This window comes from Anastrepha ludens, chromosome 3, assembly GCF_028408465.1.
Source record: "Anastrepha ludens isolate Willacy chromosome 3, idAnaLude1.1, whole genome shotgun sequence".
In the NCBI taxonomy this organism is placed as follows: Eukaryota; Metazoa; Arthropoda; class Insecta; order Diptera; family Tephritidae; genus Anastrepha; species Anastrepha ludens.
In genome coordinates, this window is record NC_071499.1 from 35,958,323 (window position 1) to 35,985,490 (window position 27,168).

General features: G+C 37.7%; 1 protein-coding gene across 1 annotated transcript; it reads right to left on the reverse strand.

Moving 5' to 3' along the window:
* Positions 1-11,203: 11,203 nt before the first annotated feature.
* Positions 11,204-26,252, reverse strand: LOC128857415 (allatostatin-A receptor-like). Its single transcript, XM_054093174.1, has 7 exons — positions 25,880-26,252; positions 22,148-22,433; positions 21,869-22,019; positions 21,556-21,674; positions 19,089-19,164; positions 11,460-11,615; positions 11,204-11,389 (listed from the first exon to the last, which is right to left on the reverse strand). The coding sequence occupies exons 1-7, from the start codon at positions 26,220-26,222 to the stop codon at positions 11,288-11,290; spliced, it is 1,233 nt and encodes a 410-aa protein (XP_053949149.1). The 5' UTR covers positions 26,223-26,252; the 3' UTR covers positions 11,204-11,287.
* Between the last annotated feature and the right edge of the window lie 916 nt (positions 26,253-27,168).

Below are 27,168 nucleotides of genomic sequence, written 5' to 3' on the forward strand. Positions count from 1 at the left end.
TGATGTTACCTGTCATATCCGATCGACTGTCGCAAACCCTCCTATCATTAAGCAGAAGGGAGTGCAGGCATCTGGTTGGACTGATGACGGGCCACTATCTGTGGGCGAAGCACGTGGAAAGGGTGGGCATCTCAGACAGTGTACTCTGCCTAGCTTGTGAAGAGGAGGATGAGACGGCGGACCACTTCCTGTGCGTCTGCCTCGCCTTCGCTTGAATCAGGTTTGAGGTCTTTGGGACTGATGTGTTAAGAAGCGACCATCTTGGTTCCTTGGCACCACAAGATCTACTCAGATTTCTTCGGAGTAAATTTAAAGAAAATTAAAAGTGAATCCAAGTGTAGTGCAATGGACTTAATTGATGTCTGAGTGCTGCACTTGCTAGTTGTCCCAACGAAACAAAAAACAAAAAAACGCTTGCGGATTAAATATTGTCCTGTTGCGCTGATTCTACGCTGTTTATGATTGTGCCCATTGTATACTTTCCGCTTCTAAAGCAGTGCTGTCTTGCTGATGGTCCCCCGGGCTTCCATGTTGAACACCCTGTAACTCACTACTGAATGAAACAAACAAAAAATAGCAAAAGAATTTATAATAAATTTTAACATCCAATTTTTTTCTTGAAGTGGGAGTGTTGCACCCTAATGTACGTCATTTTTCACGTAAAGTGCGTATGTGGGTTACTTAGCTTTCTGAATTCTGAAAACCATCTGACATACTATATTCCTTAACATGTGTTTATAAATAGTTCGTTGGTTCCGCAACGCATTTGCATTTGATTCTCCACACTTTTGATTGATTGTGCTGTTTGCTGTTTCATACAATATTATTCTTGCTTACGCAGATTCCGACAATAGTATCTGCAAATGTGAAATGCTCATCATGCAAGTAAAGCCGTTATTAATTTCAATCCCCCACATTACAGGAAGAATTGAGTCGCAGTACTTGAGTGTCATAGGAAAAATGTATTGCCAGTGCGCTTTGTTGAGCTTCATGTGAAGCGGAAAAACACACAAAGCCACATCTACACAAAGTCGTTCAATGCTTTGCAATATCATATTTCGTTAAATAAATTTCAATGCAAATTGAATTGAAGAAAAGCGATTGGAATTGGAGCATTTGAAATGTGAAATGCTTAGCTGTAGGAAGTGGAAAGAATTTGTCTTGAAAGGAAAATACTTTTATACCTAAGCAGCTCCAAAAAAGGTTTTCGAATTTCAATGGAATGGGTTATGTGAAAGGGTTAAAAATAACTGATTTTAGCGAAATAAAAATATATTTAAAATCAAATAAAATAAAGACATGAGGAGGCGGTGGAGTCTGGAGGAAGTCAACTAAAATCGAATGAGAGGGAAAGGGACGACATATAAGCAAATTGAATAGAATACAACAGATTGCTTCAGACGTATTTTGCGTATAAGGTTTGTCTTTTTAAAAACTCGTTTCTGTTGAATTGATTTGATTTATTTGGAAATAAATTCAGCAATAACTTACGTAGCTGGGATCCATATTCAAAACTGGCTACCTGCGAGTCTGACAGGATTTGAATTGACACCAAAAACATCGACTAAATACCTACGCATTGTTGTGGATAGCAAACTGCTATGGAGGTTAAATGCAAAAGAAAGAGCAAAGAATTCCCCTAATGTCTTGCATGCAGGAAAATGTTCGGAAATACTTAGGGCTTATCTCCTACACTCGCATAGTGTATATGCATGGCGGGCATTAGACCAATAATGCTTTATGATTCGCTAAGATGGTGGAAAGCGTGTGATAAAATGACGTACGTTAAAAGATTGGAGAGCGTGCAAAGGAACGCAAGAAAATGTATAGCCGGCGTTACTAAAACAAGTCCAACAGCGGCAATAGAAATAATTATCTGCTGGTACCCAAACAAACTTCTTCTTCTTCTTAATGGCGTGATAACCGCTTACGCGATTTTGGCCGAGTTTAACAAAGCGCGCCAGTCGTTTCTTTCTCGTGCTAACCGGCGCAAATTGCACACACCAAGTGAAGCCAAGTCCTTCTCCACCTGATGTTTCCAACGCAGAGGAGGCCTTCCTCTTCCTCTGCTACCATCAGCTGGTACCGCATCGAATACTTTCAGAGCCGGAGCGTTTGTATCCATTCGGACGACAGGACCCAGCCAACGTAGCCGCTGGATCTTTATTCGCTGCACTATGTCTATGTCGTCGTAAAGCTCATAGAGCTCATACCCAAACAAACTAGTAGTAAGAAACTCAGCCACAAGATCTGCTCTACGATTGAAAATGTCAGGCCAATTCTCACAGAGACTTTCTGGTCACAGCAACATTTTGGACTCAAACGCAGGGTCAGACTACGGAAATCCCCGAGTTAAATTTGGCAAAAAGTCTAGCGTTATTATAGAGAAAAATGAACGGCAGAATGATCCATATACCATTCATACAACTTCTCTACAGATGGCTCCAAAATGGTAGAAGGAGTAGAAGCGGCTGTCTTTTATCCCAAATTGATGTCCGAGAGTCTTTCAGATGCCCTAATTACTGAAGAATATTTCAAGCTGAAACGAATGACGCAAAAAAAGCGGATGAATTAGCTATGGAATTAACTCCTCTTAATACTCGGACAAACATTTTCATTGATAGTCAAGCGGCTATTAAAGCAATTATGGCTCCTTGCACTGACTCAGAATGTGTTCTACAATGCATATCCCAAATGTGAGAACTCTGCGAAAATGAACAGGTCACTATTTACAGGATACGAGAACACAAAAGAATAAAGGAAAATGAGAGAGCCGATGAGCTGGCTAAGGCAAGTATTGAATGAGGAACCACTTATGGAAACCCAGTCGACATAGAAACACTCAACCTCGTACAAAACTGTTGAAATTATGCTAAGGATTAGGTATACGAACACCAGAAACTTTATTTTATCACAGTCTAGAAAATAAAGTAAATAATAAAATGCAAACAATTTTTGATTAAAAAGTTAAAAAAATATGTCCTCGGAAAAACATATAGGTACAACAATAAATTCATTTACTAAATTGAGAATTGGAATAATAATTTCTTTAAAAAATTATTTCATTAAAAAAGTATAAAAAATTATTTCATTAAAAATGTATAAAACATTATTCCATTAAACAATAATGAAAAATAATTTCATTAAAAAATTATAAATATAACTTCTTAAAAAATTGTCGTAATAATTTCATTACACCATTATAAAAAAATATTTTCTTTGAAAATAATGTACAAAAATAATTTCATTAAAAAATAAAAATAAACAAATTTCCTGAAAAAAAATGTTAAGTTCTAATTTCTCTCCAAATAGAGACAAAACATAATTTATAAATTATGAAAAACCAATTGGTTTCTTGAAAAAAATTCTCAATAATAATTTCCATTAATAATAAAAACACATGAAAAACATATACAACAATAATTTCATTAAACAATTAGGAATAATAATATCTTTAAAAATAGTTCATTACAATATTATAAAACATTATTTCATTAAAAAAGTATAGAGAATTAATTTCTTACAAAAAAAAATCTTAATAATTTCATTTATGAAGAAATATTTTTTTTGAAAATAATGTACAAAAATAGTGTCATTAAACAAAACATATTATTTCTAGAAAAATGTTTAGAGTTGAAAATTTTTTCAAAATAGAAACCAACAAACCAAGGGAATTAGTAGAAAAAAATGATTTCTTCGAAAAAGAATACAATAATAATTTTTCTAAATAATAAAATCATATTTCATTAAAAACTATAGAAGTATGTATTTTCTCTGGAAAACATATACAATAATAATTTCGTTGAAAAATATGCCAAATTCATTAAATATTTTGCCAATAAAAATTTCTGGAAAAATTATGTTGCAAAACTTTAAAAAACTAATTTCTTAAAAAAAAAATTACAGACATAATTTCTTAAAAAAATTTCCAAAAAGAATTTTATTGAGAAAAGTGGCAATAAAATTTTTTAAAAAATTATGAAAAAAAATTGTTGCATTAAAAAATTAAAAAAAAAATGTATCCAAAAAAATTGACAATACTTATTTCTTTAGCAAAATCAACAGCCACAATTTCATTACTAAATTATTAAACAGTTATTTTATTAAAATGTTATAACAAATGGTTTGTTCTTAAAAATATAAAATGTAATTGCATTAAAAAATTAAAAACAGAAAAAATTTTTTTGAAAAATAATTAATAATAATTTCATTAAAAATGTATACAAAAGAATATTTTCTCTAAAAAAAATATATATTAATAATTTCATTAAAAAATTAGTAAAAAATATAATCTTCGAAAAGAAATATAGAGATAAAATTTCTTTGTAAAAATAAAAAAATAAAAATTTCTTTAATAAATCTAATTATAATTAAAAAAAATATTTTTTGGGAACAATATGCAATAATAGTTCCATTAAAAAATTACGAAATAAAAAAAAAATTTAAAAAATAATATATTATATTACTATTATATTCCTACTTATTTTCTTTCACTAAAAAATTAAAGGAAAATATATATAATTTCTTCAAACTAATACAGACTCATGATTTCTTTCAAAAACTGTGAAAAAATAATTTCATAAAAAATATACAGGAACTAGTATTTCTTCAAAAAAAAAAGAATATGTAAATACACATACCTATATATAACTACAGTCATAACTTTATTAAAAAAATACATTACAAATTTCTCTAAAAAAATTAACCAAAAATGTAAGGACTATGGATAAAATATTCACTTCGATATCAAAGACTTCCTTACCTTTTTAATATTCGCCACATAAAGATAATTAAAGAAATCGTTCTTAGTACACATACACGCATTAATTTTGCATAATTCATTCACTTACACTTATATAATATTTATATGATATAAGAAAAAAACGCGAACGTTGAAAAACGATGCCTTCACAGCAGTTTTCCAATAAAATGCTAATTAATTGCCGCTTGTATTGCTGAATTTTTTAAGAGCTCACGGCCTTCACATACTTCGAAATGTATTGCTTAAGTCCCGAAATAAATTTTAATTAAGGCAATCAAAGCGAATTTGTAAATTTTAATACAAGGGCAATTAATCTTAATTGGCTTGCTTGCCATTTCTATAATTTTTATCTGAGGAATTTCAGCAGCTAAAGGAAATCAATTATAAGAATTGCTGTCTCGTGGAAAATGATGGATAAGCGTTGCCTTGGCAGCGCATAAATTGCAGCCTATACGAGTAGGTACATTTAAGTGTAGAAACACATATAAATAAGTAGAGAATTTTTACATTCAAATACATATTTATACATGGGCATGAGTATTTATTTGTTTTGCTGGTATAAATTTTTATCTTAAAATAAAATGAGATATTTACTTCGCTACAGTTTGTAGTGAAAAAGAGTTATATGTAATAAATATATTGTATAATATGTATGTAAATCCTAAGCTATTTTCTGCAGTTTGCAGCTCTATCTGTCCTTTTCCTATACCTTAAACTCGAACTGAAGATTGACAGCCTCTTGAATTCCTCCACAGCCAGTTTTCGCTTGAAATTTCAATGCCGGCTTCTTCAATGAGCTCTCTCTTAATTCTTTCAGTAGTCTTGAACCTATTTGAAATTGTGCATTCCAGACAACGATTCTTCCCCATGCTAGTCTTTGTAACTGACGAAAAATCGCTAAAGAAAGAGTTGATGGAGGCACGAAACCAAATAACGCGGGAAAAGCTTGCCCAACTAGTTGAATCAATGCCATGACGCATTCAAGCACTGATTGACAGCAGTGGTGGGCCTACTTAATATTAAAAGTATGCAAAAAAGCTAGTTTTAAAAGGAATAAATTTGTGTTTGTCATACCGCTTTTTTGTTGATTTGTTACTTCTTCAACTCCTTCAGCGAATTCTCCTTAACGGCCTCGATCGACTCAAAGCGGCGTCGGCGGAGTAGCAATTTATGTTTTGGGAAAAGGAGAAAGTCACAGAGGGCTAAATCCGGTGAATATGGTGGTTGTTCGGTGATTTGATGATTGTCGAGTTTTTGACCAAAAAAGTGTTCAGAATATGAGCCTTGTGAGACGGTGCCTTATCATGGTGCAAGATCCATGAGCTTTCTTTCTACAAATTGGGCCGTTTCCTACGCACCTTCTCTCTCTCAACGTCGCATAACTTTCAAATAATATTCTTTATTTACCGTAGAACCATTTGGAATTAATTCCGAGTGCACAAAACCATGATAATCAAAGAAAACGAGTACCATAACTTTCACTTTTGGCCGACTTCGATGTGGTTTTTTGGGTGTCGGCTCATGTGGTTAGCACCATTCAGCCACCTGTTGACTGTTGACTGGTTTGCATGTCAAACTCATATACCCACGTCTCATCACCTGTTATGTTGCGCTGGATAAACGTTGTATTCAGCCAGCTTCTTCCGATGAATTTTTTGAAAGAAATTCAACTCTCTTGGAACGATTCGAGCAGCTACGCGTCTCATGCCCCACTGATGGTGTGAAATGTTGCGAATTGATTCGTGAGGCACGCTAAGGTCGCGAACTACCTCACTCAAAATGGTTTTCCAGCAGCATTTCCTTGACTTTGTCGCCGTGCGATGTTTTTATCCGTTGAAGACGTTGATGGGCGACAAGATTGGGGCAAATTTTCCATGACTTCTCGGCCCTCTGCAAAAGCCTTATACCACTCGTAGACCCGTATTTTTGACAAAGCTCACTCGCCATAGGCTTTTTGCAAGATTTTCAACGATTCGGCACACGAAATCCCGTACAAAACACAAAATTTAAGACAAATTCCTTGTTCGATATTTTTATTCATAGTGAAAATCGCAGAGCACACCTGGGGTAGACTGATATAATTAAATGCTAAAAGCAAGCTAATTCACAGGTCACGCTCAAACTCTGCCACACTATAGGGGACAGTTGTACCAACATTCCAGTAAAATAAATGAACGATTCCCGATATTTTTTTGATAGAATGCATTTTGCCACTATCGGCAATTGGAGTATGAAAAAAGTAGCCTATAACGTGTTCAAAAAAAACCGTAACAATCAGTGAAAGTCCCATCAAACTTATTTCATTCTTAACGGAGATAAGTGGTTTCAAACATACATTCAATGGTTTAAGACTAGTTTTATTATATTCTCTTAGGTTCCCCATACTTCCACAGCCATTTATGATATGAAAAAAAGAGGTGCGCTATAGCGTACACATATCGCACCCTAAATACAAAAGGGTCACAACTCAAAATGAGCAGAAGCTCAAATATGAACGAGACGTTATCAATAAAACGGTCCGCGGATGACATATGGCAAAAATAAATTTTTTGTTTTTTGGTAGGACTGTTATAAGCTTACACGGCTAATTTTAGCGTGATATGTGGCATAGTTTTTTTTCTGTGCTACTGTAAACAAGTCAAGCTCGAGTGTGGAAAATTTTGAGTTGTGCCCCTTTTGTATTTAGGGTGCGATATGTTTGTTTGTCTTAACGCGTTAAACTCAAAAAATGCTTCACAGATTATGTTATAGCCTAGACGCTGCGCTAACTGAATTAAGTACTTAATCCGGAATTATCTGAGGAATTAAGTGCGGATGGACAACTAGACTTAATTCTCATAACTTAAGCGGATTTGTGGAATTTTCCGTAGCAACATTGCCGAAAATTTTGAATGAAAAATAATGAAACTTTTAAAGCGAAGGACAAGAAAGACGAGTTACAATGCTAGTTTGCACTAACACGTTCGAAATTACATTGTTTTGATATTTCGGAGCAGTGTGAGGAATTGCAATTTAAAATTTTTTTTTTTTAATAATTATTTCTCAGTATCAGGGCAGCTAATATCGGTATTTTACGGGCAAAACTATAAAATAAGCAAATCAGCTGTCCACTAATTCACGTAAAAACCGTCTCTTACGCTACAATTTTAATCGGAATGAACTGTGCCGGTAGTCTCGATTAACGTCTCCATCTGCTTAGGCTATTACGGGTTTGGATCAATGGATGGTGCGATTCATGAAGAAGATTTTTCTATATAATTTAGTAAGATTCCATATAAATTGATTATTTTAGATGTTGAGAGAAAATCATTTCGACCCCATCTTTCTATAGTAAAAAATAAAATAAGTAATTCGCGCGCACACTTCTGTTAGGTGTTTGACCGAACTCCTCCTCCTTTTTGTGGTGTGCGTCTTAATGTTGCTCTATAGTAAAACCATTAAATAAGTGAACAAAATATTATAAATATTTTTGTGCATAAAAAATCTGGGAAATTTGCAAAGAATTAATGCCTCTTCTTTGCCTTTTAAATCCTATTTTAATGCCTCAAGTGCAATGGGCAACATTTTCTGAGTGCTTGGAGAAAATTCCGGTCATGCACAGTGCATTCAAATTATCCCAAGGCTATGTAGGAAGACATGTTTGCGAATGGGGGTTGCCACCCATCTGAAAAGGTAATATAATTTATCTTCTTATGCATAAACCCCTTCTTATACCCTTATAACCTTTGAACCACATCACGAAAATTAGCTCGGTATTCGTTCGTTCCTCCTTCTTCTTCTCCTCTGCAACATAGTTCCATTAATACCAGTCCTAGTTTTCATAAACTTATGCTTTTTTGCTAGTCGTTTCGGTTGAACAAATCACAAACTATGCCAAACATAAACTGGCATATACATGCGTGCATATGTATGTGTATATTCATTTAAACTCACCTTCCTTCGCTTCAATTCAAACATGCGCTCACAGTTGAAACATTGCAACATTCCTTTATGTAAGTTTTTAATTAAACTTTCGAGCGCCAAGGCTTTTTCGTAAATCCTTTTCTGCATTTTTCTAAAAAATAATTTATAATCTCTGCTTTGCACCTCATAAATATGTATCACTTTGCATTCACCTCGTCCTGATGAACTCCTAAATATCTGAGATTACACATTTCAAGACATTTATTCATCGCCTTCACGTCATAAGTGTTTGTACGAGTACAGCGTAAAGATTACTTTTAAACAAGCAGCACCAGGCAGCCTATCAACTATTTTATGAGATATGCAAATTGTATGCGTGAACTTGTGCCTGTGTAAGACATAAATAGTTGTTGTTTTGTTATAGTTTCACTTTAGTCATAAATTGGGTACGGGTACTGGTTGGTTCTTGGTTGGTATGCCTTAGAATATTTTTGCGTGGGTACTCGTGCAGACCAAAGACCTATTGACTGCCTGAAAATTAATTACAACTTAACTTAGGTAGTTAAGCGAGTGGTTTAATTTGGTTTATATATTAGCCCATTCATCAGTTTTCGGGAAAGTGATTGAGGTGACGTGAATGCTTAAACATCGGCAATATGAAAAGTTGTAAAAAAAAACTAATTAGGACTTTTTAATTTAAAAAAGTTTTGTATTTGACTTTTAAAGAGATTTTGCAAGTACATTATTTATTTATTATTAAACACCACACGAAAAAATTTGAATGAACTTCGTCATGTTAGAAAATTCACTGCTCATCGAAATCATCACCAAAAAAAGTAAAGTGTTTTTCAATAGCAGGTGTTATTTTGAATAGAATAGAGATGATTAACGATATTTTATGGCCGGAATTGGATGGTACTGATCTAGACAACGTTTATTTTCAACAAGACGGCGCTACATGCTACACAAGCAACGAAACCATTGATCTTTTACGTGAAAAAGTTTCCCGACTGTGTTATCTCCCGAAGAGGTGATCACAATTGGCCACCGAGATCTTGTGATTTAGCACCTTGTGACTGTTTTCCTTGGGGCCACGTGAAAGAGAAGGTCTACGCCAACAGCCCAGGGTCGATTCAAGACCTCAAAGATGAAATTCGTGAGGTTATCGAGGACATAGGGCAGCCACTTAGCAATTCGGTTATAGAAAATCATGAAAATGATATTATCCTGTAAGCGTGGTCGTGGTAGTCATTGGCCTCATGTTATTTTCCACTATAAACGGCATACCTTCCTCTTTATAATGAAATAAACATTCGATGATTTATATTAAAAAAATAGCATTTTCTTTGAATATCAAAATAACACCTCTTATTAGATAACCCTATAGTTTAAAAAACTCAAAACAATCACGAAAGATTGATTATAGAAAGATATCGCCACTGAAATTCCTCATATCCACTCTTCTTCTTCGCGATTATGGCCGAGTTTAACAAAGCGCGCCAGTCGTTTCTTTCTCGTGCTAACCACTGCCAGTTGGACACACCAAGTGATGTCAAGTCCTTCTCCACCTGACCTTTCCAACGCAGAAGAGGCCTTCCTCTTCCTCTGCTACCACCAGCTGGTACCGCATCGAGTACTTTCAGAGCCGGAGCGTTTGTATCCATTCGGACGACATGACCCAGCCAACGTAGCCGCTGGATCTTTATTCGCTGCGCTATGTCTATGTTGTCGTAAAGCTCAAAAAGCGCATCGTTCCATCGCCTGCGATAATCGCCATTGCCATTGCCAAACACTCCAAGCGTCGCTTCATCGGACGTTGTCATCGTCCACGCTTCTGCGCCATACATTAGGACGGGCATGATGAGAGCCTTGTAAAGTTTTAATTTTGTTCGTCGAGAGAGGCCTTTACTACTAATTTGCCTACTTAGTCCAAAGAGGCATTTGAAATTCAACGTTGCAAGAGAGATTCTAGGTTGGCTTTCTAGGCTGACATTGTTATAGGTGTTAATGCTGGTTTCAAGTCTTTTACAACCTCGAAGTCATAACTGTCAACAGTGACGTGGGTGCCGATACGCGAGTGCGCCGACTGTTTGTTTTTACATTTTACACTCTGCCTTCATTTAAATTGCAAATCCATAAAATTTTCCCTGCTTCCCCTGTGATGGCTTTTCAACTCCGAGTGCAATCAAATCGGTTGCTTCCATTTTGATGATACAGAAGCAACACCTTCAAAAGTATTGAGCCAAACAAAATAACAGGGTATTAAGCATTTCAATTACGGGTAAATCTTTCAAACACAAAATGTAGAAATTGTGTGCTTACTTTTTAATACAGCGGTAAATATTTATATTCCATTTTATTTTCAAACTAAAAGTTTACATTTTTCCAGGCCGATAGCCTCTGCTATTGGTTGCCTTGATTTTGTTATGTGATGATTTATAATTATATTTCAAGTAAATAAATTAATAAATAAATACATTTTATTTTATTGTAAATGTAATACGGTTCTTAAAGATGCTGCGAACGAATTGTGTCCTTCTGCTTAGACAAGTTTTTCGGCAACTGTTTGACTAGAATTCATACAGATTAACGTAAAAATGTATTTGTGTGCGCGCACTTGGCTTACAGCATTTCAGCATTGGATGTGACGTTGCCTGTGGTGCGTGTTGTTTTTGTAACTTGGTGTGCCATCGGGAAGAGTGGTTGATTGCCACAGCCAACAACCTGAATTACAAAATATTATTTGCACAAATAAAAATTGGTATTGCCAACTTAATACATAAAAACAACTCACCTTTCTGAAAGCCTTGCGGAAATTGTCTGATAAGAAGGCGTACAATATGGGATTTATGCAAGAGTTCATGTATGCCAGGACATGTGAGATAATTTGTACTATAACTGAGACATGGGTGCCAGGATACCATTCCAAGGCCTTCATGACAAGTATTACCTGGAAATAAAAATAAATCGTAAGCCAACTAAAAATATTTGAATTTAATCTAAAACAGCTAAAATCCAACATTTGCATATTGCGATTACTGTGTGGAAATTTGCATGCGTGGGCATATTTATGAACAGGTAGTGTCGCATTTTCAGCAACATACTAAACTTTATTATTGATTCTACGAAATGATGCCAAAGCTCATATTCAATCTCCGGGTAAATTTGTAATTAAAATTAAAATATTCAACCTAATTTACAGTGCGCACCAGGTAGTTCAAAAACAGTAAATTTTTGAGTTGCGTGTTATTTTTAAACTGACGGCGGGTATGTAAACTTTTATTTTTATTTTATTAATGCAAACCTATTCCGGTCAACATCAAATCAGGAAAAAAGTATTTTATAGTAGCGGCCGCGCTTCGGCAGGTGAGGGTAAACCCACATTTCTAAAATAAGAAAGCTTCTCAAAAAGCTCTTCCTTGAGATATAAAAATTATACAAAAATGCAATAGATCGTACGAATTCTAAACAAAATTAAATAGGAGCTAGCACAAGCACCTCACAGTGGACGTATACGTCTATTATAAATGATTAAGTCAAAAGGTAAAAGATTCTCCTTGAAAGAAAAATCTTTTTGTGGACAGTCTGAAAAGAAGTTGCCTATATGCCGCGACGTTTGAATTTGATATCCCCGCAAAACTAATACGGCTATGCAAAATGACGTTGTTTTAAACCAGCAGGGCCATTAGAATTACGAGGAAGCTCTTCGAGCCGTTTGGCAGGGTGACCCGTTGTCCCTAGCCTTCTTTAACCTGATGTTGGAGAGCATCGTACAAGCCGCAGAGCTTAATCGCTCAGGCACAATATTTTATAAGAGCGTACAATTGTTGATGTATGCCGATGATATTGACATCATCGGCCTTAACAACCGCGCTGTTAGATCTGCCATTTCCAAGCTTCCAAGTGGTGAACGAGGACAAATCGAAGTACTTCGATTCAAACAAATAAACAGTCGATGCACTCGCGCATCGGCACCGTTATGATTTCGAGTTTGTAAGAGGCATCGTTTATCGAGGAACCAGCATCAACACCGATAATAATGTCAGCCTTGAAATGGAACATAGAATCTCTTTCGGCAAATCCAACATAGAAACTCTCTGCCACTTTGGACTAAGTAGGCAACTGAGTAGTAAAATCTTCCGCCGGCTAACAAAATAAACATTCTAACGCCCGTCTAAACGTATGGGAATTTGGACGATGACAACATCAGATAAAGCATTGCTTGGAGTGTTTGAGAGAAAGAGTCTGCGGAAGATTTTTGGACCTTTGCACGTTGGCAACGGGGAATATCGCAGGCGATGGAACGGTGAGCTGTATAAGCTTTACGACGACATAGACATAGCGCATCGAATAAAGATCCAGTGGCTCTGCTAGCTGGGTTATGTCGTCTGCATGGACACAAACGCTCCGGCTCTGAAAGTATTAGATGCGGTACCAGCTGGTGGTAATAGAGGAAGAGGAAGGCCTCCCCTCCGTTGGAAAGAACAGATGGAGAAGGACTTGGCTTCATTTGGTGAAGCTGGTTAGCGCAAGAAGGAAACTACTGGCGCGCTTTGTTAAACTCGGCAAAAATCGTGGTCGCGAGCTCGAAAATTTAAGGTTCTTTCAGGATTTTTTTTTACAATAAAAAAAATGAAAAACGATATGTAAATTCTCTAGGCTTTTTACACAATTTCTTTTACATGCAAAAATGCAAAAAAAAAATCTTATATTAATAATTTAAAAAATGGCGTTGAAAATGACCCTGCCGAGAAGGGAGGAGCTGAACGCTGTCGTCCATTTTGGTTCTCCTAATTATCTGAAACACAAAACCCCCAAAAAAAAAATATTAATCAGTATGACTGTAGCTATGCCCCGCTGCTAGAATACAAAATAAAAAAATTTACAAAATGGCGGATATGAATTTGGCGCTATAAAAATCAGGTTTTTCTCAGTTTTTTAATCAAAAAAATACGAAATAATAAAATGATTCTAGTACGGGCGATAGCCATGGATATTCTGAACAACATATTAAAATTTCAGTCGATTCTATTGAATAGTTTTTTTTTGGACAACACCAGGCCGAAAAAAGTCGTTTTGAGATAATTGAGTTTAAAGTTTTGAGAGTGGATATGCGACCATTGATGCCGCCGCGCGATGAAAGCTGACTCTACCTGCTTAGCGGGATGTAGAATCAAAAATACTAGGAATATCCTTCTTTCAAAAATTTTGACAGTATATTCTTAAGATCCTCCACTTTCGAAATATCAAAAAAATCGATTTTCCAAACCACCAACGGGTCCCCCTTAAGCGATTATCGCGTCAATGAAGAAAGCATCAGGCAGGAAAGTATTTTATGAAAACCAAGAAAATTCTTGTACTGGTAAGTTTTTTAATTCCACTAAAACTATGCACTTATTTAAGAATTTTTTTTGGAAAGATGATTCATGTAAATTTATTTATCCAATTAGTATACTGTAGACTCATATTTCAAAAATATTTTCAAAAAGTTTTACAAGAAAATATACAAAATTGCGCCGTTGACAGCAGATATACGCAGACGTCTCGAAAAAAAGGCAATTTGCCGTGGACAGTTTTTCTCAGCATTGGATCATCTGAAATCAAAAAATCAAAGAGTTCTCATTAGGTAATTAATTGTCCGAGGTAACCCTGTCGAGTTTTTATTAAAAAAAATTTTTTTTTCAATTTTTTTTAACATTTGAAGTAGAAGTTCGATTTTTAGACGATAAATCTCATAATATTGTTTATTGTAAAATAAATAAAAATTGAAAAAACAAAAAAAACTCCCAGGGTTACCTCGGTAATTATGTAGAGAAAGTGTGTACAAAATTTCAGGAAGATCGGCCGAGTAGATTCAGAGAAAAAGTGTCCACCGACTTGAAAAACGTCGTTTTCCAGAAAATCGATTTAAAGTTCGACCATAGCAGGTAGCCGAGTCGGAGCGGCCAACGGTTATAATGCTCTAACTTTGTGAGTTTTGCACCGCTTGACTTAAAATTTGGACACAACATTCTTGAGATTATGTACATTCATTTTCTCAAATAAACCAAAATCGATTTTTTTTTACCCTAAAAACCCTACCCCCCCCCCCCCCCCCCCCCCTTAAACCAATGTTGCAAGTAAAGATTTTCTCTACTCAAACAGCAGGATTTGTGTAATTAAAATTGTACTCATAGACTCTGATGTAAAAAAATGATGCTCAACAAACTTGGTACTTAAATCGATTTTGGGAATGCAAAAAAAACGGGTGGCTCTTCAATAAAAATGTTCATAACAATATAAATATATTTTTGTCTGAATCTTTGAATAATTTCCTATGAACTTTTATTTGTTTCATTGTCGCTCAACATCATTCCACAGAAACTCAGTAGAATTTTGAAGCTGGTGACAGATGGGACCGTTTCATGATATTTGCATTTCTTTTTGTAAGAGCTGCTTTGCTCTTTCGGATACGGGTTTTAGATCATTAAAATACTCAAATCAAATCCACACAACCGCATTTGTAAAGGGTGATAAATTTAGAGGTATCGGATTTTAAATTGAAATAAAACAACGAGAAAGTAAATTGATTGGGCAATCTTTATTATTTCTGTCGCATTTATTTTGCGTCGTAATTCGACCATCTGTAAACACCTATTTAGGCACGCGGGTATCTCGTGAATAACTTTAGTAATGTTTTTTTCTTTTTTGGTGGGTGAGGTTGGGTTCACAATGCCTTCGCACTTACAGCGAACGTCGTCTACCGCGTCGAGTGGTGTGGCCACTAAAACAATCCCTCCTATCCTTCTGAGAGTCACCCTTCCCGGACTACTTTCTGCCTTACTTCGGGAGGGATCCAAACAGCATTCATAAAGGACCAATTCTATTCACCCACGTCAGGGTGTTTCGTATTTGTAGCCAGGTTTCATTCTATAGGCTCGTGTTTTTATCTGTGCTGCTTCGCTTTGCACTTGGGATTGCTTACCTTACCCATGCGGTATAGGTATCTCTGGAAGGATCCGTGGCCTCAGAGGAACTGAGTTCAGATTGTGATTCACTTCACTGAAGTTCCTTTGGACCCATTTGGCTATTGATGAAATAAGTTTCGTCGTCCATCTGCCACTCGGTTCAGTGTCCCATCGGCTTTGGCAGCGCAGCATGGTTTGGCTTCTGGCTGGCTTCTGGTTTGACGTTACTGATGACGTGATTCTTCTTGGTGTCCCACGCATCCACTCGTTCTCGGGCCATGAGATCGGCGTGTCGCTGCCCGCTCCAGAACCAGAGACGGTGCACTAGGCTAAGGCAACTCTGAGTGCCGCTGTTCGTTGCACAGCCCCCAGTGCTTTGGGCTTGGCTTTGCAGTTTAGCAAAGTTTCTCATACTTTGCTACCGTACAGAAGAATTGAGTTTGTGGACGCCATGATTAGCCTTAGTTTGCTTTATGTTGACCCACCGATGTTTGCCATTAATATACTTAGCATTCCCGTGACCTTTGCTGCTTTGGTAGCCCATTCCCTGTCTAGGCCCAGAAAGTAATCCTGCAGTCAAATTGAATACCTAGGTATTTCGCTATTTTTTGGATCACTAGAAACGTGTCGCCTATTTGGTTTATCCACAAAAGATTTAAATTTTACACGCCCCCACAAATAAAAGTCTAAAGGTGTGATATTTCACTACCTTGGCGGCCAATCCACCAATCCACTGGTCCGAGACGAGATATAAATTCCTCATCGACGCGACGAGGCAGTAAATCCATTGTTTCACGGGCTGTATGGCCTGTCGCCATTTTGTTGGAACCAAACATTGTGGAGATCACTGGCACCAATGGAAATGGTAATGGTTGTACGGGTTAGGCTAAGCTCTTTATGCACTGCGACCAGATTGATTTATTGTGCGCTCCTAAGTGCTTAATTTTAATTATTTAGTATTATATTTAGAAGGGAACATTTGCAAGGCTGCATCCTCTAGTAAATACGAGCTCAGGATTATGTGTCCCCTGTGTCCTAATGCCTCACAGTTCATGATTAAGTGTTCCATATAACAAAACCTACATAAACTAGTGCTGGATAGTCCTATTGAATTGAAATGTTTATTGCAGGCAAAGTGACCTGTAGGTGCACCACAGAGAAATCTGAGGCCTTTTTTGTCTAGGGTTAGAACAGGTTTTGCTATGTTTGTATTAAAGTTCATGAATATTTTGGAGTGATTTTCGACATCAAAACGTCGTTTATAATGGCGCCGTAGCTATTCTCGCCATTCCCTGTTACGTTGGCGCCAGCCTCGTCTTTGAAGAAATATGGGCCAGCCCATTGGCCTCACCAAACGCTTGTTTTCAATGGATGCAATGAATATTTTTAACTGGCTTCGGGTTACTCTTCTGGCCAAATGCGGTAATACTAAGGCACTAGGCGCTAAGAATATGATGGAGTTTTGCGCCTCAATCTGCCTCTAGGGTCGCAAATCATAGGATTTGCCGACGACATAGCTGTTGTGGTCGTGGCTAAAACACTCCGTCGAGCCGAAGAAACATGCAACCAGGCTGACGGCATGGTAAAGGAATGGTTGTGCAACAGTGGTCAAACTCTTGCGGACCATAAAACTGAAGTAGTATTAATTAGCAACAGGAAGATTGTAAAGTCAGCTAATATAATGGTGGGCAACCATGGTATAGAATCGAAACCGTTCATTAAGTACCTGGGCGTAATAATAGACCGTATGTCCAATTTCAAAGACCACTTGGTGTACGCGAGCAGCTGGGCAGCAGAAGCAGTATCTGCGCTAACATGACTAATGATGAATATTAGAGGCCCTAGGCAAAACAGCAGGAGACTTCTTAGTACTGTGGTCTCATCGATTTTGCTGTACGCAACTCCAGCATGGGCGGAAGCCACAAATTAGAGCTCAAATGTGAAGTGTATGAAACCGGTGTACCGATTGAGTGCCCTTAGAGTGTGCTGCGCGTTTCGCACGGTATCGGAAGACGTCATTATGGTTATAGCAGGTCTACTCCCAATCAACCTAATGGCAACAGAGTATGCTGAAATATACAAAACAAAGCTACTTCAGAGCGAGTGACAATACGCAAGATAGCAAGAGATCGTAGCCTGCGTTCATGGTAGGAAAAATGGAGCTCGTGCCCCAACGGACGCTGGACGTACCGTTTGATTCCCATAATTTCCAAATGGGTTAACCGTGAACATGGATAGTTAGATTACTAACTGACCCAAATACTGACAGAACATGGGTGTTTTAAATCCTACTTATATAGGTTTAAGCACGAAGACGACGAACGTAGTGTTCTCATTGTGTACCAACTGCAGAAGACGCAGAACATGTTTTTTTTGTATGTCCGCGGTTTGCGTTAGAAAGGGAGAAACTAAGCACTAGGAGGGAAGCCAATTACGGCTGATAACCTAGTCGCTATTATGATAGAACATTGGTCCGCTGTATGTAATATGGCAAAATAGTAATCTCCAAACTGCCTCGCGCTGAACAACAGCGTAGATCTTCATGAAGAGGCAATAGGCCGTCCCCCTCCCGTAAAGTACCACTTAACGGTTGTCAGTTTCCGTGGGTGGGAAACGGAGCTGGGGTGGGTTTTTAGGGAGTGAGCCGAAAAGCAAGTCTCACACTTTTCGGCTTTCAATGCTTTGTGCCACTTCCATAAAAAAAAAAAAAACACAAAAAAAAAAAAAAGTAGGCACTAAGAAAAACCAGGGCTGGCTTCATCGCTAAATACTATAAATTGGCCTGAGTGCGGTATGCAGACTTTTCACGATTTGTAAGCGTTGTTGAGGCGTAAGTCTTTCCATGATGAAATGCCAGTGAATACTGGAAAAAATGATGCATTTAGTTTGACAGTAATCACGCGTGATCTGCCAAAAAAACCCCATTGGAAAAGTACCCCCAATCTGATCACCCTTTATAAGAAATCTAAAAGCATTTAATAGTTTTGTCAAGCGTGTATTTGTCATAGTGAATACTTATTTAAAGAAAAAATAGGGTGTCGGAGGACTCACAAATTTTGCGTCTAATAAGAAATCCAATCAAATATTCGAAACCCTAATATGCTAATATGTGCCTATTATATATCTGCATGTGTGTGTAAGCATGTTTGCATGCGAGCAACCGAGGAAAACGTGTACCTTCAGAACCATAAAATATGTATCACTTAATTTGCATTAAAGTGTGTTTTGACAAGTCATGTAATTTGCATTTGGATACATTCATACATGCATACATACATACATACATATACATATATATACATGCATACATATATACGCAAAATAACAATACCTTCTACCATACCATACGCATACGAGTATTATGCAGAGTAACGCATTTGTTTATGTATGTTAATGTGTTGAGATTGGGGCAACATATTGTTCCCATTTAGCGGCACATATCTATATACATACACACATACTCATATTCTACTTACGTGTATGGGAAGCCAACATATGGCAAATGCTAATACCACCACAACAACCATTCGGGTCACTCGTCGTTTACCTTTTCTAAAAATGTTGGAAGAAACAGAAAAATATAAGGAAAATGCTGAGTAAGTCCAGAAGCTTTTCTAATTGAAATATATGTAATGTATGTATATATCTATGTAATTACTTGTATACAAATGAAAGGTGGCGCAAGAAGTCAAGCGCTGGTGTCCCTTCTGCTGTGCGTTTTACTGACAAATCTACCACTACACCTGCTGACGTAGGCTGAAGCGATCGGCAATCAAGCAGTCGAAATCACAAAAGATTGGCTGCGCAATAGTGGTTTAAGCCTTGCAAACCATAAAACAGAGGCAGTTCTCATCAGCAGCAGGAAAATAGTTGAAACAGCAAATCTCAGAGTAGGTGACCATGCACTCGAGTCTAAGCTGTACATCAAATATCTTGGGGTAATGAAGGACCACAGGTTGAGCTTTAAACAGCACCTAACATACGCCAGCGATAAAGCAGCGAGTGCTGTAACTGCATTGACACGTATTATGATGACTACAAAAGGACCTAAGCAGGCTTCTAGGAAGTTGCTTAGCAGTGTGGTATCATCTATCTGGCTATATGCGGTACCAGCCTGGGTCGAAGCAACAAGCTGCGGTACATACATGAAAGGCATTAAGTCGGTATACCGGTTATGTGCCCTCAGGGTGTGCTGCGCAATCCGCACAGTATCGGAGGATGCTGTATTAGTTCTTGCGGGTATGCTACCAGTTAAGCTGATTGCAAGCGAATTCGCCGAATAAAAAAAAACATCGAGCGGATCCAGCCCAACTGACTAACCGATGGACTGAACGGGAGCGAAGCATCCGTACTTGACAGGAGGAATAGAGGAACTCCATGAACGGACGATGGACATATCGATTGATTCTGAATATCACCAGATGGATAAATCAAAAGCATGGACAGATAGATTTCTACCTAACCCAAGTACTTAGTGGGCATGGATGCTTAAGCCTTAATCTACACAGATTTAAGCACGAAGATGACCCGTACTGCACCTTTTGCGACAATCTAGTTGAAGATGTAGAGCATGTTTTTTTTGTCTGCCCTCGTTTTGTGCTGAAAAGAGAATATTTGAGGGATAGGGTTGGGAAGCCAATAATGGTTGGTAACCTAGTAGGTATCATGCTTGACTAAGAAAAACATTGGTCCGCTGTCAGTAACATGGCGAGAATAGTAATTACCAAACTGTGTCACGTTGAACAGCAGCGCAGATTTTCACGAAGAGGCAATAGGCCGCTCTCCCTCCCGGGAATTAAAACTTAATGGTATCAGTAATTACCAAACTGCGTCATGCTGAACAGCAGCGCAGATTTCAGGTAGAGGCAATAGGCCGCTCCCCCTCCCGTGAAGTATTACCTAACGGTCGTCATGCGGGAGGGGTGGGTTTTTAGTTGGTGAGTCGAAAGACAAGTCTCACACTTTTCGGCTTTCAACGCTTTTTGTCACCCCCATAAAAAAAAAAAACCCTGCGGACGTAGCCAATTTGTTTGGCGATTTTTTCAAATCTAACTTCGCCATTGTGCTGATGCAGACTCGTTTTCTTCGTTCCATGTTAATCTACTTTCATGTGAATTTGAATTTTGGCTATTAAAACCTTGATTCACTGGACATTGAGAATAGGATCTTGGGTACAAAAACTTCTTCGCAGACTGGTAAGGACTTGTCGCCTCTCAAACTAAATTTACCCGAGACATGTTTCCGTTTATTGAGTGTATTAATTTTCCGATTGGGTCACTAGCCCGACGCAACCTGCTTTCCGAAAGCAGGAAAATGGTGGAATTTAAGGTGCCAGCGCTCAGCTTACAACGTTGATTAGGACAAGTTTGCGTTCGTCGAGAGAGAACGGCGAGTATCGTAGGCGATGGAACGACGAGCTGTATGAGCCTTACGATGACATAGACATAGCGCAGCGAATAAAGATCCAGCGGGTACATTGGCTAAGTCATATCGTCCGAATGGATACAAACGCTCCGGCTCTGAAAGTATTCGATGCGGTAGCACGTGGCTGAGGAAGAGAAAGGCCTTCTCTGCGTTAGAAAGATCAAGATGAGAAGGACTTGGCTTCACTTGATGCATCCAACTGGCACTGGTTCGCACGAGAAAGAAACTACTAGCGCGCTTTGTTAAACTCGATCAAAATCGCGTAAGCGGTCATTACGCCAACCAAGAAGAAGAAAATGAAGGACCAGTTTTTATAAGCAGTTTGTCTACACCTAATCGCATAACCAACTAACGAGCCAGTTATAATATTCCTCGCCACAAACCTATGCCTCTCGAGCTCGATCAAAATGCATGGAAGTAGCATCTTTCGTATTGCACATCTTGCATTATTACGCATCTTTACATTTGTAATATAACATAAAGGTACCCAATAATAGACACACTTCAATAGCTACCTACCTGGATTCCTCGGATGGCTTACAGCCTGGCGCACTTCTCCACAGACGCGCCAACATACCCATATACAGGAAGCAGATTAAAGTCAGTGGCGCAACGTACGATGATATGAAGAAAGATATCTAAGAATGCAGTTAAAAGCAAACCAAACAATTTTAATTACGCAAATCGGATTTTAAATTATATGTCAAAGTCGACCGAAACTACATACAAACGTAACAAAGATACAAAAATAAATAGAACAATAAGGCCTGATGAAAGCATAAACGAATTGTATGAACACCACAAAGCATATAATGAAGGCAGAAGGAGTTACTTGGAATCCGATTAAGCTCCAACCCTCCTCTTCGGTAGAAAAGACACAGGCTGTGTAATTACGTCCTTTGAAATAGTAGAGGCGCACCGAATGAGCCAAAGCCACTGGTATAGCTGAAGTGATAATCAGCACCCAGGCGCAAACAATAGCACTGAAATGGGATTGATGAGCAAATGTAGTAATCAATTTCAATACAAATGCAAATTTTCTAAACCTCTGCCAAATAAATTTTGTAGTTAAAGGCTATTAATTGCAAGTGTAGGCGTTTAGGCTACTTACAGTGTCGCATTGCGTTCCGTACGCAATGACATACTCGTCACCGGATGCACAACGGCCAAAAAGCGATCGAAGGACATCAGCACCAGTGTATAGACGCTGCAATGGCAGGTGACCACAATCATATACTGCACGAATTTACACCACAAATTCCCGAATGGCCAGGTGGGCAATACATAATCGGCGGCAGTGAAGGGCACACAGAAGACCACGAACAATATATCGGAGACGGCGAGATTGATGATGAGTAGATTGGTGGTGGAGCGCATTTGTTGATTGGCAGCAACCACTGCAGTGGGGGAGAAAAAGAGTGAAAGAGAGAGGGGAAAAGTTAGTGAGAGAGGAATGAGCAAAATGAGAAATTTCAAAAAATCCATGAAAATATTATTGAATAACAAATGAAATGGAAAAGAGTCACACGAGCATTTAAGAGTGAGAGCAGTGAAACCACAATCAAAGATACTTCCGCTCTGACAATCTGCACACAATGACGGAATGGAATTTTTTAAAGGAAGTTGCGCTTTTCCGCTTACCGGATAATCAGAAAACATGAAAGCAAACGTTTGGAACTCAGAAAACAAATATCCGCTGAAGGCAAATAAATGATAGCAGTCAAAAGGAAAGAATGTGAAAGTAAATGAAAACAAAGCTCGGAAAAGGTCAAAAGGGGGAAAAACGCGCAACGGAACTGCAAGTGTAACAAAGAATTTAAAAAAATGAAATATTAAATAGGAGATAAAGTAAAAGTAATTAATGAAGGGGAAAGAAGAAGAAGATATAATGAATTAATTTTCGCGCACATACAAATATGGCACACTGTATACTTGTACATATATATGATATATTGTATATATGCACATTAGGGTGCATCAGTCACTATACAAAAACAAAATCGTACTGGTTTTCCGTCGGTATGGTAAAAATGTTAAATATTTTAAGATCTCCGCCAAAATGTTTTGGAAAAATTTACTTAAAGTGGGCCGATTTGAGAGCACTTCTTAAACTCGAGTTTTTTTAAACAAAATAAGTTTTTTAAAAACATTTTTGCCAAAGCGTAACTCGGACTTAAGGGGTTACATACGCCCAGAATTTTCAAAAACTCGATTTTTTTGCATATTATTATTCCTTATAGTTTTAGGCGTATTTCTGTGGAAGTCGTTTGTAAAAATTCCCCATATTTACAAAGTTTTAGTAGAAAATGTAACCGCCCGATGACTGCGCCTTCGTTTGAGGCAGCTGACAGTTACTTTCGGGGCCTTACAGCCGGTCGGTTCTTTTATTATTCTGAAGTATGTATAGAGACACCTATAAAACATTATGAGAGTACATGTAGATTCGATATGCTAAGACTTATAAAACTAAAGGTTACTTGTTTTTGATCATTCGAAGTGAGCAGTTGTGTGTCTTGTTTGGGATTTTCGAAAATGTTAAAACGTCGTTGTATAGATCGTGAAGGCAGTAAGAGTGAACGAGTTTACGTCCTAGAAAGAATAAGCCTCCTCAAAGGCCTGATCAGATGGAGAGTGAAACAAAATACACTAGTTCGGCTGCATAAAAATTATTAAATATAGATTTTCTTTGATTGATAGTCGCAAAATTTTAATTATATATTTATTTTTTGTTTAAGTTTTTTTATTTTTTATAAAAATAATTTTCATACTTCAAAGAAAACCATAGAACTCAGAGTTTCAGACTTTGTACAAATTACAAAAAACAAAACAAAAGATTTTATTAGTTTGGGGAAAAATAAATTCATTGTTTTTGCGTAAGCTTTTGAGCAATTGGTATAAAATTGTTGTATGATCTACAGGGTCCGGCACTTAAAAGGACCATAAATTTAGTTCTTAAAATTACTTTTATTCTAATCAAAGTAAAAAATTTGAGAAAATAATACAAAGTTAAGAATAAATTTACTTTTGCTCGATATGACCACGTTTTTCCTTGTCTATGGCCTCGAGACGGTCCAGAAACGAATCAGAAGCTGACCGAAAGTAACTTGCAGTTATTTTGGCCCACTCGCGGACAATGGCTTTTTTCAGCACCTTGGGACTGGTGAATCTTTTAGTTCGAACCTTGCTCTCCAAAATGGCCCAAAGAAAATAATCCATCGGACTCGCGACTGGTGAATTTAAGAGCCATTGTGAGGACGTTATGAAGTTCGGAACGTAGTTTTTTACCCATTATTGGTTCACTTGAGCTTTGTGAGACGGTGCCGCCGAGTCCTGTTGAAACTTCCATGGTCGGCCGCCAAAAAGTTTATCTGCCCACGGCTTCAAAACAACCTCTAGAATACTTTCGCAATAATATTTCGCATTTACCTTGACGCCAGGCTCGATCAAAACGATTGAAGAGTGCTCATCTGCGGTTACAGCGGCCCAAATCATTGCCTGTGGCGGGTGCTGTCTCCTGATGGCCAATCGATGACTCAAATGCTCGTATGAATGGTTGGTCAAATAAACCATATCGTTTTAGGAGGTAACGAATTTCTCAATTTGATACATTTTCTCGTCAAAAAACACAATGTTCGGAAATTCACCGCTTTCGGCCAAGCGAAGCAACTCCTTCGCTCTCTCAAGTCTGACTTGTTGCTGCTTTGCTGTGAGGGTAAGGGATCATGCGCCTTTTGGATCTTTTAAGGCTTTACTTTGAGATCATTTTTCGATATGCGGTGGATGCTACGGTCAGATATTTTCGTTTCTTTCACCATTCGATTGGGACTTCATTAGAGAATTTCGCTCAAGTCACTTCTTCACTTTTTGAACCATTTCCCGTGACGCTGCAGTCTTTTGATGACCACTTCCAGAACGTTTCGCGATGCTACCAGTATCATTGTAACGAGTAATGGTGCGATAAGTAAACACTTTATTTACTTTTAGGTACTCGAGCTCACGAACAATCGCTGGTTGTGATTTTCCAGCCAAATATAATGCAATCACGCTATTACCTCTGAAATCCATAACTGATTTTCTTTTTTCGCGTTTACTCTCGGCAAAATGTTTCCGTGCGCTTTTAAAAAATACTCTGTACTGTCATTTAGCCAACTAACTGATGCCCATGCATGAACATGCCGGTCAACTTCGATTATTTCTGTGATTTTTTCGACATTATCGAAATTTTCTTTAACAACAAAAATGCCGAAAACGAAATTGTGGTATCATCACCATAAATGCCATTCACAATTTCAGCGCCCTGACTTGCGTTTTCAACTTTATAAAGAAAAACTGTAAAATGTACGGAATTTTCTCTTTGTTGACTTCGATTGTTAGCACCCTGTAACTCACAACTGAATGGAACAAACTGAAAACGGCAAACGAATTTTTAGTGTGTAATGTCACCTTGACAACGAGCATCAACTTTTCATTTTTTGATTAATACTTTGCGGGATATTGACCACTAAAGACCACTATGAGTTTGTTTTTCGCCAACAAGTGGAAATTGTATGTATTTATTACAACATACGAAATTTGGTATGTTTTTGAAACTGACCGGAATGTTGCTTACCCGACAATTCCTACAGTTCCAAGTTGGAACATATGGCTTTGAAACCATTTAATTCTACTTCAAATTTGCCAATTATTTGTTACGTAATAAAAAATCTATCAACGCTAACTCAAATATCGAAAGTATTTTCATTTACTCAACGCACTCGGACGTTGTGGCCAAACATAGAGGACAAAATAACAGCAAAATATTTACTTGCACAAAATCAACCACAAATTTTAATTTAATACTCACCAAATATGACCAGAGCATTGCCGAGTAGTCCTGCAACGCCGATGATACCAAAGAACGCCGGCACAATAGCAGACACGACACGCTCCAGTGGGTCAAGTTCAAAATCCAGCAGATTGTCGAGAGTATGCGTGAAATTCCCACCCCCATTAGCATCGCCGCTAAGGCCAGGCACTGCAATCAAACTCGCACTGTTGCCAATAACACCCAGACTATTTTTATTGTCCAAATTCAAGGTATTGCAGTCAAAGCCATTGCTGCCGTTAGCAATGAATTCATTTGGGCAAAGCGTTGGCAGCACCGCCATTGTGGGTCGTGTAACGAGAGACGTTGACAAAGCCACCATTGCAGGCGCAGGATGGCGGTTGAGTGTGAATGTGAAACTGTGATTGTGGAGCATGCCGCTTTTTGTTGTTTTTGCTTTTATGTAAGTAACACGTAGGTGTGTCAATAAGGCGCACAGTTTTTCTGAAAGTCACGTGATGAAACGTTATTTATTGTACGTTACGGTCTTTGGCTCAAAGTTATTTTTATTGCTTTCAATATTAAAGTTTTTCATATGCTCGGGTGACTTCTTCAACGACCTTGCCAAATTTATATATTTTGCACTGAAAGCTGTAGAGTTTCATTGGTTGCATCTTTGGTTTTTCACTAAATATTTATTAGCACAAAAATTTCATATTGGCTGAAAAAATTAAAGAGAATTAGCAATAACATTTAGGTAAGATCTTTTTATAGGAAGTATACGGCGGCCGTCGTAGCCGAATGGGTTACTCACGCACCAATTCGGAATTCAGAGAGAGAACATCGGTTTGAATATCGGTGAAAGACCAAAATTAAGAAAAAGTTGTTTCTAATAGCGGTCGCCCCTCGGCAGGCAATGGCAAGCCGCTGAGTGTATTTAAGCCATGAAAAAGCTCCTCATAAAAATAATTGCCGTTGGGAGTCGGCTTAAAACTCATTTGTGGCATAAAATCAAGAGGCACTGCACAAATAAAGGGAGGAGCTCGGCCAAATACCCAAATGGGTGTACGCGCCAATTATATATACATATATATAATATATATTAGCATAGCCCTTTATTTATTGGCTGGAACTGCACTGTCGGTGGGGAAAGGCTTCTGGCACATTTCCAGCGCAAGTAGTCGATAATGCAAGAATTAGTAAGTCCCTAAGGTGGTCACTTAGAGCGTTAAAGCTTTTATCTTTTTAGAAAATTCTTGTTTGTTGCCACCGTCTTCGTACTTTATGTTTTTCTTCAACCATCGTTTTTATTTCTTTAGTGTATTTGT